The sequence below is a fragment of the Callospermophilus lateralis genome, chromosome 9 (assembly GCF_048772815.1).
Source record: "Callospermophilus lateralis isolate mCalLat2 chromosome 9, mCalLat2.hap1, whole genome shotgun sequence".
Classification (NCBI taxonomy): Eukaryota; Metazoa; Chordata; class Mammalia; order Rodentia; family Sciuridae; genus Callospermophilus; species Callospermophilus lateralis.
The window spans coordinates 58866943-58879572 of record NC_135313.1 but is presented as its reverse complement, the minus strand read 5'-3'; the positions used below and the strand labels follow the sequence as shown (position 1 = coordinate 58879572).

At 35.9% G+C, this 12630-nt stretch overlaps 1 protein-coding gene and 1 pseudogene across 2 annotated transcripts in view; one reads left to right on the top strand and one right to left on the bottom strand.

Annotated features, from left to right (window-relative positions):
• Positions 1-12630, top strand: part of Hat1 (histone acetyltransferase 1) — a 46952-nt gene that overhangs the window by 30154 nt on the left and 4168 nt on the right. For both annotated transcript variants that reach the window (XM_076866117.1, XM_076866118.1), the window contains exon 9: positions 10680-10831. In XM_076866117.1, coding sequence (XP_076722232.1) covers positions 10680-10831 — 152 coding nt within the window. The remainder of the gene's footprint in view (positions 1-10679; positions 10832-12630) is intronic.
• On the bottom strand, positions 5130-6388 carry LOC143407190 (28 kDa heat- and acid-stable phosphoprotein pseudogene; annotated as a pseudogene).

Below are 12630 nucleotides of genomic sequence, written 5' to 3'. Positions count from 1 at the left end.
CTTCACAAAAGTAGTAGATAAGGTGAAATGTAGGCCTATTTGTTTTGGAAACATCTTTCAATATGGATTAGCCATAGAAATAGTTTTATGAAATTAATGCCTAGGAGAAGAAAAGATACTCTTTAAAAGAGAAGGCATCATTAGATGGGATTACAAATATAGTGTCTATGAACCATCAAAGAGCAAAAGCATCCAAGGAACATTTATGTTGTTATTTTCCCTCTCTTTAGTAACTTTTAAACTCATTGTTCATAAGGTTGCTGATTTAACTGAAAGTTACATTTTTTTTTTTTAAGGAAAAGTACATGTTGAGTATCCCTAATCTGAAAATCCGGAATCCAAAATGTTTTTTTTTTTTTTTTTTTTTTTTTTAAAGAGAGTGAGAGAGGAGAGAGAGAGAGAGATTTTTTTTTTTAATATTTATTTTTTAGTTATCGGCAGATACAACATCTTTGTTTGTATGTGGTGCTGAGGATCGAACCCGGGCCGCACGCATGCCAGGCGAGCGCGCTACCGCTTGAGCCACATCCCCAGCCCCCCAAAATGTTTTTGAGTGTCAGTGTGATACTCAAAAAATTTCAGATGTCTGGAGCATTTGGATTTTCAGATTAGGGATGCTCACCTGGTAATATTTCAAAATCTAGACCCCCCCCACCAAAAAAAAAAATCTGAAATACTTCTGGGCCCAAGCATTGCAGATAAAGGTTGGGCTAAGGTTGTAGCTCAGTGGTGGAGCATGTGGTTAGCATTCAAGAGGCCCTGAGTTTAATCCCTAGCACCAAGAGAGAAGTAAAACCCTTAGATAAGGGTTATTCAACCTATACCAGATATTCACATCCAAATTAGGTATTAAAATTTGTTCTATAGGAGTTTGAATATATTTTTTGTTTTTTAAACTGTAATATTCAACCCATATTAAATGTTAACTTCTTAAAAATGCTATTTCAAGGTCTTATCAACTTGTTTAAAGATACCCTCCCCCAAAAGAAAATACTGAATGTGGGATTAACAAGCCTATAAAAAGGCTAGTAGGCAAACTATCAGTTTCTTTCTTTTTCATGGTATAGTGGTTTTGCTTGTCCAAGGTAAATAAAGTTGCTCCAGACCAGTGAATTGAATCCATAGATTAATAAGCTAGAGGGAAAGCATTTTTGTTTTTGTTGGCCATGATGAGGGATAGAACCCAGGGCCTTGAGCACTCTAGGCCAAATGCTCTACCACTAAGCTATGTCCTCAGACTAGCATGTTCTTGAAAGGGAGTTACACATTTATGGAGTCAGTTGTCTTGCTACTATTAAATGGAATAGAAACTTGAAAGATGAAGTACTAAACTTAGTTCAAAGGTTTTTATTGTTTAAATGGTACCTTCACTAGTTTAGTGACTTGTAAAATTATAGACGCATAGTACAAACTATATCACTTCGTTTAGCTGAGCTGAAAGTTGTTTCTGTTCAGTTACAGAGGTTGGATTTGGTGCTACACAGACATTTTTAGTGATTTTAATCTGGAGTTCACATAAATAGTCTTTGTCTACTCTAGTGGGTAATGTGCCAGCAGGGGTTGTTTCTCTGAAGCCTCTTAACCACTTTCTTCTGTCTACTCCAGCCAGTTAAGTCCTTGATACTTAGCACCAATTAGCAGATAAAGAATTTTATTTCTTAAATCTCAGTGAAGAGTCATCAATAATGGTAGCCTTTATTCAATAGTATTATTCATTAGAAACTGAAGTCTCTAAAGAGAAAAGCCAAACATACTACAGGACTTCTGAATTTGACAACTGAGTATTGGCCTTTATTTTCAGCTTTAACATTTCTTAGCATTATACAATAGTAAAAATGTCTTATTAGTTGTTCTCATTAAGATATTTCTCCTAGATTTCTATACCCAGTCTTTAAAAAGAAAAAGAAAAAAAGTACAGAATTTCTCTCTACTCATTTCAGTTGCATATTTTCTATTATCTTGTATATTTTTTAACTTTGTGGCTCTTCAGCAGGGTGACTCTGGATCTCCCTTTGCATTCCAGGCTGTTTTTATTGAGATAACCTTTTCCTTATTTGACATAAGGGTAGATACAGTAATTATTAAGTTACTATTGGTGGCTTAGGTTCTATCTGAAACTTTCAATGGATGTGTATTTATGACGTAATTGCCACCCCTTCTCTCTTTAAATTTTTTTTTTTTTTTTTGGTACCTGGGATTGAACTCTGGGACACTTGATCACTAAACCACATCCCCAGCCCTATTTTGTATTTTACTTAGAGACAGGGTCTCATTGAGTTGCTTAGCACCTCGCTGTTGCTGAGGCTGGCTTTGAACTCGGGTTCCTCCTGCCTCGGCCTCCTGAGCTGCTGGTATTACAGGTGTGTGCCACCACACATGACTCCATTCTCCTTTTTTTTAGCACTCAATTTTAAGGTAAAATATTGAAAGACAGTTCTTTATAAAATTGTATTATCTTTCTTTTGATGATATTAGCCTCTTAAGATATATAGCATATATAGCATACATCTCACTACACTACCTTATAGATGGAATCAACAAATAGTTTCCTCAAGAATCCTGAGGAGTTGCATTTAAGTGTTCTTTTTGTTCTAGATCCTATTGATTTTTAGAATATATGAATTTTTTATACTTAAATGATTTGTACTCTCATCTCATTTTCCTTCTTTAGAGTGTGATTTTTTTTCTCTTGATGTAACTTTTAAAAATGATAGAGCAGCAGTTATATTGTTAGAATGATATATTTAATTTGTAAAAAAATTCAATTTTTGATCCTACAGGTAACTATAGATTTAAGCAAATTTCATCTTTAAATATACTGTTTATCTTTGTTGCATAGAAATGGAAATTGAAGGACATCACATATTATCAGGTGTCATCATTATAAGTTCATTTTTATGCTGACACTTTTAAAGAGCTTAAAAGTTGAATGATGACATGGCCCTTTATATCAAGCTGCAAACAAAACATTATTAATCTATAATGCCTTATTTAAAAATGGAAATTTGGGGCATGATATTTTTATTTAGGTAAGAATGTGGCATGGTTTTTAGGTTTTCTCAACTATAATTCATTTTGCTTTGATACATTTTCCCTAAACTTTTCTGAGGATATATAAGTATTTACAATTTTACTCATGTTGTTATTTTAATTGATATTGGCTGGGGGCTGGGGATGTGGCTCAAACGGTAGCGCGCTTGCCTGGCATGCGTGCGGCCCAAGTTCGATCCTCAGCACCACATACAAACAAAGATGTTGTGTCCGCCAAAAACTAAAAAATTAAAAAAAAAAAAATTGATATTGGCAATGCAATTCTTTTTCTAAACCATTTTAGAGAAATAGACTTGGAAAAACCAACATTGGACAAGCTTGTGCCTCATCTGTTAGTATACTTTAAAAAAATGTTAGTAGCTGTGCATGGTGGTGCATGACTGTAATCCCAGCAGCTTCAGAGTCCATAGCAGAAGAATCACAAGTTCAAAGTCAGCCTTGGCAACTTAGCAAGATTCTCAAAAAAGGGACTGAGCTGGGGATGTGGTATAGTGGTTAGGTGCCCCTGGATTTAAAAAAAAAAAAAAGAGAGAAATAGTGTGGGGATTCTAGCTCAGTGGTAGAGTGCTTGCCTCACATGGGCAATGCCCTGGCTTTAACCCCCAGCACTACAAAAAAAAAAAAAAAGATAAAGGAGATGCTTGATTATTTGTCACTTAGAAGAGTTGTTAATTGGGCTGGGGATGTGGCTCAAGCGGTAGCACGCTCGCCTGGCATGCGTGCAGCCCAATCCCCAGCACCACATACAAACAAAGATGTTGTGTCTGCCGAAAACTAAAAAATAAATATTAAAAAGTTGTCTCTCTTAAAAAAAAAAAAAGAAGAAGAGTTGTTAATTAAAATTACTTTATTGAGGTACAATTTCCATACCATAACATTCACCTATTTAAAGTATACAACTTTAGATCTCAATGACTTTTTAATTGTAGTCCTGTTCTATAATATTTCCATCACTATAAAGAGATCCTTCACTGCCACTTGCAGTCAGTCCCCATCCCCACACCCATTTTCCACTGATGTTTTTGACAGATTTTGGCTTAATTATTAGGTATGGTATAAGTGTCTAAATTCATTTTCTTAAGTGAGGATATTCAGTTGTTCTGGCACCATTTATTGAAAGGAGTATCTTTCCCCACTGGTACCTTTATTGAAAATCAGTTGACCATAAATATAAAGATTTATCTCTGGACTTGAATGATCTATATGTATGTCCTTATGGCAGTACCACACCACCTTGATTTTTGTTATTTTAAAAATGATAATGTGAAATTTAATTTGCCAGACATACAAGTTGAATCTTTCTCCTGGGTGCTGCAGAGTAAATGGAAGTTTCTTGAAATGATTGACGAGTAGGGTTAAAAACGGGCACTTGGGCTCATTGGTAGAGGGCTTCATGCCTAGCGTGCATGAAAGCCCTGGGTTTGATCCCCAGCAACACAACAACACACGTACACCCCCCCCACACACACACACATACACACATAAACACACACACGATGCTGGCCCTAGCAAGGAAATGAGACAGGAAAGGGTAGAAAGATGGGGGCACTCAGTCAGAGTGCCCCCAGAGTGTCTGGGGATGAACCATGACCAGCAGGGACAGAGGTATAGGTTCCTAAAGTACATCCCCTTTCTGAGTGAGCACTCAGGCAATAGCCTGGGGCTGATACTTGCAAACTTCTCAGCAGCTGTTCCCTGGTACAATCACCTCCTGTTGTATAATGTATCTAAGTGGTGCATGTTGTAATCCCAGCTCTTAGGAGGCTGAGGTAGGAGGATCACAAGTTCAAGGCCAGCTGGGACAACTTAGCAAGACCTCTCTTAAAATAAAAATGTTTGGGGATTTGGTTAATGATAGAATGCACGGGTTCAATTCCCAATACCACAAACACACACACACAGAGTAGTCTTTATCCTACTTCCTAGGCACTGCCCCTACCACATACACATAAGGGTTCTAAAATTCTAAAAATAGCAAAAAACATTCAAATGGTTATGTATGAAATGCTATCTGCATCTGTCTCTGTTTCATCCTACCTTCCCCAAATGATATCTCTTGCTAAGCAGAAGAGAAGGCCCTAGGTGGCCTCCCAGCTGCAACGAGCTACTGCATTGGTACCAGAGCACACGGTGGTAAGCAACACATAGCAGAGGTCTGGGCAGGTCAGCTTGTTCCCTCTTATTTGGAGGCCAGAGAGGGACTGCATTCACTTTCTGCACAAAGTTGCATCATATTTTGCTTTCCTGGTTTTCTTCCTGGTGGCTTGCTCCAGCTGTTCCTAGATAATAACCAGTCCAGCAAATTGGCCTTGGCCTGCTCTGTCTTCATAGCCAAATGCAATTTTGTGTAATGCTCTTTTATTTTCTCTTCTTGATGTATGTTCATTCTCAAAGTTCTTTTCACCTGTTTAGATCCGGTGTGTGATCTTTCTGGTTGTCTGTACCACCTAGTTGGGGTTCTCAGTATTGTTAAGCCCTTCTACACCTTTATACTTCTAGTGGCAGTCATCTCCATTCTTACTCTTGTCTGAGGCTAGAGATTTCTTTTTGGAGTCACCTGCAGCCCCATCTCCACTCTCTTCTTATTCCTCTTCTTCTTGGCCTTCTGCTTTTCAGCCTGGAGCTATACATTTGTCTTCTTGGGGCTCATATATTGCCCAGTCTTTGTGACCTCCCTTTCTCCTTCCTTCAGGTATAGAGACTCTGAGGGAACAGCAGCACCTTGATTGCTATATTGAGTTGTGAAATAGGAGGTGAAAATACTCCAATTTTGTTCTTTTTCAAAATTGTTTTGGTTATACAAGGTCCTTTATATTTCCATAAAAATCTTAGGATCAGCTCATCAATTTCTGCAAAACAAAATAAAGCCTCTTGAGTTTTGATAAGCATTGCATTGAATCTATAGTCAATTTGAAGAGAATTGCCATCTTAACAATATTGAATCTTCCAGTCCATTAATATAAAGTATCTCCATTTATTTAGAGCTTTTAAAATTTCTTTCTCTCAGAGGGAATAAAGGGTTATGGCATAATGGTAGAGCATGTGCTTAGCATGTACAAGACCCTTTGGTTCAATCCATGGCACACAATTTAAAAAAAAAAAAAATTTTCCCTCAGTAGTGTTGCAGCCATATATATATGTGTGTGTGTAATTTTTTTTTTCATCTTCTTTTTTGGTACTGGAGATTGAATCCAGTGGCCCTAAAAGCTACATCCCCGGTCTTTTTTTTTTTTTTTTTTTGAGACAGGGTCTCGCAAGTTGCTAAGGCTGGCCTTGAACTTGCGATCCTCCTGTTTCAGCCTCTTGAGTCACTGAAATTCTAGGTGTGTACCACCATGCCGAGCTTTGGTGTACAATTCTTGTACTGCTTTTGTTAGATTTATTTGTTGCCTTTATTCTTTTTGATGATGCTATAAATAAGATTGTTTTCTGTTTTTGTTATTGTGTGTGTGTGTGTGTGTGTGTGTGTGTGTGTGTATATATGGAGATTGAACCAGAGGTGCTTTACCACTGAACTTTACATCCCCAGCTCTTTTTGTTTGTTTTGAGAAAGGGTCTTGCTGAGTTGCTATGGCCTCACTAAGTTGTGGAGGCTGGCCCCAAACAAGCCTCCCAAGTCGCTGGGATTACAGACATGTCCCATTACACTTAACAAGATTTTTTTTAATATTTATTTTTTATTGTAGTTGGACACAATATCTCTATTTTATTTTTATGTGGTGCTGAGGATCGAACCCAGGGCCTCGCGTGTGCTAGGCGAGCACTCTACCGCTGAGCCACAATCCCAGCCCAGATTTTTTTCTTAATTTCATTTTTGGGTTGTTGATTTTTTTTTTTTTTTTGTAGTATATAGAAATGCATTTGGTTTTTACATATTGATCTTCTATCCTGCATCTTTATTGCACTTATTCATTAATCATAGCAGTTTTTTGGTTAGGATTTTCTACATACAGGATAACATTATCAAAAGTAAAAATAAAATACTTCTTTGCAATCAGATGCATTTTATTTAATTTTGCCTGATTGCACACTGAGAACCCTCCAATACAATTCCGATTAGAAAAAACACACGTATGTGCCTTGCTTTGTCTTAGAAGGAAAGCATTCGGTCTTTTACCGTTATGGGTAATGTTAGCTATAAAGTTTTTGTGGATGCCCATTATCAAATTGAGGGTTTTTTTTAATTTTAATGAATCTTTTACTATCAATAAGTAATACTAATAACCATGACATAAATTGGTAGGTTTTTCTTTTTTACCCACTCTTTTCAGTTCTTTGAATATGTCATCCTACTAACGTTTGGCTTCCTTGGTTTCTGATGTGTCATTTTTTTCTTACTGCTTTAAAGATTTTCTATTTGTCTCTGGCTTTTTCGAGTTTGATTATGCCAGATTTAGGTGTAGACCTTTTTGTTTTTCCAAATTAAAATCTGTTGAGGTTTCTGGATGTATAAATTTTTTTTCCATCAAATTTGCTGTTTTTGACCACTGTTTTCTTCAAATATTCTTTCTGTTCCTTCCTTTCTTCTCTTTGCAGGTCTCCCATTATGGTTAGGTTGATATGATTGAACAGTTTTAATTTGGGGGAGAACTTTAGTCTAGTTTATATTTTATAAGGCAGGGGAGTACAACTAAGGAAAAAAAACAGTAAGGGAGGTTATTGTAGTAGTTGGGGAAAAAAAAACTGATGGAAGGAATCAGAATGTCTTTCAGATTTCTGGGTGGCTTCTATACAGATTGGTAAAGCTAAATTAAAATGGAAAAGACAGAAGAAAGGGATATGATGACAAATTATATTATAATCTTAACAAATAATGATTTTGTTTAGGTCCCTATTTCAATTATTTTGTTTTATGTTGATTTCATAATTCTTAATAGATATTAATTTTGTACCAAACTGATGGTGATGGAATTTCAATTCTTACTACTTTAAAACCACAGTCAAATACTATTTACCTAATAACTACATGCATGTGATGTTAGTAACTATATGATGCTTAGAGTTTTTTTTTTAAACATTTATTTTTTAGTTGTAGGTGGACATAATAGCTTTATTTTATTTTCATGTGGTGCTGAGAATTGAACTCAATGCCTCATGCATACTAGGCGAGCGCTCTACCCCTGAGCCACAACCCCAGCCCCATGATGCTTAGAGTTTTAAAGAAGTTATTCTGACAAGGCATGGTGGTAGATACCTCTAATCCCAGTAACTTAGTAAGGCCCTATCTCAAAATAAAGAGGGCTAGGGATATAGCTCAGTGGCAGAACACCCCTACGTTCAATAGTATGTTTAAGCCTATCAAAAAAAAAAAAAAGTTATTCTGTACACGTGGGCTGAATGAATGACTATCTTATTATTTCTATCTTAGGCTTTTTTTCCTCTGTTTTTTTTTTTTTTTGGCCCGGGGGGGTGGGTACCAGGGATTGAACCCAGTGATGCTTAACACTGAGCTACATCCCCCGGCCTTTTCATTCTTTATTTTTTTGAGACAGATTCTCAAGAAGTTGCTTAGGGTCTTGCTAAATTGCTGAGACTGGCTTGAGTTTGTGATCCTCCTGCCTCCGTCTCCATAGCCTCTGGGATTACAGGTATATACCACTGTGCCCAGCAGGCTCTTTTTTTTAAAAAAAAAAAAACAAAAAAAAACAGCTTTATTGATATGTAATTAACTTATCATACAATTCACTCATTTATAAAAAAAAAAGTACAATTTTAAAATGATATTTATAGTGCAATGATCATCATCATCTAATTTGGGAATATTCTTTACCCCCATTCCCAGCCCTAGAACACTATTAGTCTACTTGTCTCTTTGAACATTGGAATCTTTATATATGACTGGTTTATTTCACCTAGCATAGTGTTCTCAAAGTTCATCCCTTGTTGCAGTACTTCTTTTATTACCAAATAACATTCCATTGTATGGATACATCACATTTTATTTATTCGTTCATCAGTTGCTAGACATTGAGTTGTTTCTATTTTTTGGCTCTTATGAATAATGCTATTATGAACATTTGTGTACTAGGGTTTGTTTTGTTTTTGGTAGTACTAGAAATTGAACCCAAGGTTCTGCATGTTAGGTAAGTGCTCTCCCACTGAGTTACACCCTCAACCCTTTACATTTTTGAGACAGAGTCTTACTAAGTTGCTTAGGACCTGGCTAAGTGGCTGAGACTGGCTTTGAACATGAGATCCTCCGGCCTCAGCCTCCAAAGTTGCTGGGATTACAGGCCTGCACCACTGCACCTGGCTGAGTGTTTTAAATTTTGATAGGGCCCAGCTTATCTGTCTTTTCTTTTGTCACTTGTACTTTTGTTCTCCTTATCTAAGAAGAACAAAAAAACCACAGGTAAACCACAGGTTTACTCCAGTGTTTCTTCTAAGAGTTTTATAGTTTTGCCTGTTATATTTAGGTATCTGTTTGTTGTAAGGAAAGGAGGCTCCGGCTTGTGGAAGTCCATTTTCCAGCCCCATCTGTTGAAAATGATTCTATTTGGCATCGAATTGTTTTGCTGTCCCTCTCAACAGTTGACCATAAATGTATAGGCTTATTTCTAGATTCTCAATTCAGTTCCATTCAGCTATATATCTGGCCTTATGTCAAGGCCCTACTGCCTAGATTACTGTAGTTTTGAAGTAAATGCTGAAATCAGGAAATATTAGGATCTGTGAACTAGGTTAGACTATAACATCTTTTAAAAAATATTTGTTTTACTTGTAAATGGACACAATATCTTTCTTTCCTTCCTTCCTTCCTTCCTTCCTTCCTTCCTTCCTTCCTTCCTTCCTTCCGATCGAATCCACTGCCTCACACAGGCAAGGCAGGTGCTCTACCACTGAGCCCCAGCCCCTGTAACATTTTTAAAAATTTCAACTCTTCTACTGGTCATAGAATGAAGATATAGAGAAGTGAGGTCATCTTCCCAAAGTACTACACGTATGAATGATGGAACTGGGATTTACCCTTATATTTTCTATGTAGTATTCTTTCTACCCATCATGCTCCATTAGTGTCCACTACTTAATCTAATGTAAATATAACATAGATGAACATAAAAGAAGATATACAGAAGCAGTGAAGACAGGATCAGTAGGATGTCCTCATATCCTCATTGTATGCTTTAAATCAAAAAGCATTGCTTTTGTAAAGGGAAGTTTTTTTGTTTTTTTTTTTTTAATTAGGTAAAAGAAATGTAGCAGTCTCCAAAGGTTATTGGATTAAAGTAAGAAAGTTAACATTAAGTTTAGAACCATTACCTATTTAAAAAATTGCTTGTATTTTTATAGTTGCTCATCCAAACTTGAATCTCTCATTTATACAGATGTATTAATTGGAGTTAAAACTATCAATAAAATACCAGTCAAAAAGATGGTATTTGAAATGAGTAGTTCTCATTTCACAAATAATATAAATGTCTTTGCAAAGGAGCACACCTATAATTTTATTTGGCAAAGACAACAATTCTGTTGTTTTAAATTATAAGAAACCATTCACATTGTAACTTTTGCATATGTAATTTTCTTTTAAGTATATTTGCTTTTCTAGCTTAGTTTGGGTATTGAGATTTTTAAATGATAAGGAATTGTGTTGGGTAAGGAAATGTTATTCTACTTTATTTCTTTAGCGGAAGATCCATCCAAAAGCTATGTGAAATTAAGAGACTTTGTGCTTGTGAAGCTTTGTCAAGATTTGCCCTGTTTTTCCCGGGAAAAATTAATGCAAGGATTCAATGAAGAGATGGCAATGGAAGCACAACAGAAGTTCAAAATCAATAAGGTATTTTTATTGTGTAGGAGGAAAACATTTAAAATTTGAAGTTTTTTAAGTACATCATTTAAGCAAAATGTTATAAGGAAAGTAAGAATGTGTGTGTGGGAAGTAGCAATGAGAGTAAAAGCACTGAAGCTAACCTGGATTCAAACCTAGATTTACCACTAATTCTATGACTTTGGACAATTGAGTTTACTACCTTTTGCCTCAATTTCCTTATTAATAGAATAGGAAGATAATAAATTTTATGGCTATCCTAAGTATAATAAGAACAAAAATGGATAGTAGCATCTTATTTTTGCTCTTTAAAAACATGTCTGTAAACTGTAAAGTAATTATACTCCTGAAGACAGTATTGGTAGGAAGAGGGGCTGGGTAAAACATATAACTTTCCTTTTATATACTTCTACATATTTGTTTAAATTTTAAAGTATTAAATATCTTAAGGTAGGTATAGAAAAAATAAGGTAGTTAAGAGAATGCAGTTTATTACATTTATTTAAACAAAGGAATCAGGGTGTTTCATGGGAAGGATGACATTCAATCTAAACCCCTTGAGAGTGGGTAGAATCTGAATCCAAGTTAAAAGGATGTGGGATGGAGAGTATTCCAATAATAAAGACTAATTAATCTTTATTATTAATAATTAATTATTAATTTATCATTTATAATTAATTGTTTATTATAATTAATCCAATTAAAAGTATGTGGGATGGAGAGTATTCCAATAATAAAGATTAATCATTTGATACTGAGGACCACCCCTTCTATAGCTTCTAAAGCTCTATAGTTCCTGGCTTTTCACTTACTTTTCTCACCGTCTTCCTTGGAGTACTTTCACTGGCTTCCACTCTTTTGTATGATCCTTTAATGTAGTTCTTCCTCAGAGCTTTTTAATCCTTATTTCTTCTTCTTAAAATTCTACCCGAGCAATTTCACCTAATAAATAACCAGTCAAGATTTTCCTTCAAAACTGTATAACCAAGAGGTTGCTGGGTCACCGTCAACAATTTGATTTGAACTGAAACTTTCCATCTTTTGCATTAAAACACTTTAATGGTTTCCTGGCTTTAAGGTAAAAGACACATATTAGGAAGTAATTCATGTCTCCAGACCACACTGAACTTGTATTAATGAGAATTTGATAGCTCATATGAATACATTTTTTAAAAACTGTGCTTTAAAACAATGGAGTGCTGGGCACAGTGTCACAGCCTATAATCCCAGTAGCTCGGGAGGCTGAGGCAGGAGCATCACAAGTTCAAAGCCAGCCACAGCAAAAGTGAGGCGCTAAGCAACTCAGTGAGACCCTAAATAAAATACAAAGTGACTCTCTAAATAAAATACACAATAGATCTGGGGATGTGGCTCAGGGGTTGAGTGCCCCTGAGTTCAATCCAAAGTATCCTGCTCTCAAAATGGAATTCAGACTTCAGAGTAGGGCACACAGAGCCCATCATCATCTGAACCCTGCCTACTTTGATAGCTTTAGCTTCATACCACTTTCCCACATGCTCTGGCTTTATTGAACCTCTTGCCATTTCCCATTTATGCCACATCTTTCTTTTTTCTGAATCTCTTTACATAAGCTGTTCCTTTTATCAGTAATACCCTCTTTCTCCATTTGCTCAGCCAGATAGTGGTCATTTTTTTCAGATTCAACTTATGTGTCATTTCTAAAAAGTTCAAACATCATCTTTCCAAACTACCATAGCCTACCTCCCCACCAAAATCAATACATGAACAAAAAAACAGAAAAATGATGCTAATTCTTTGCCTTTACTGGTATCTTAACTTCCTTATTT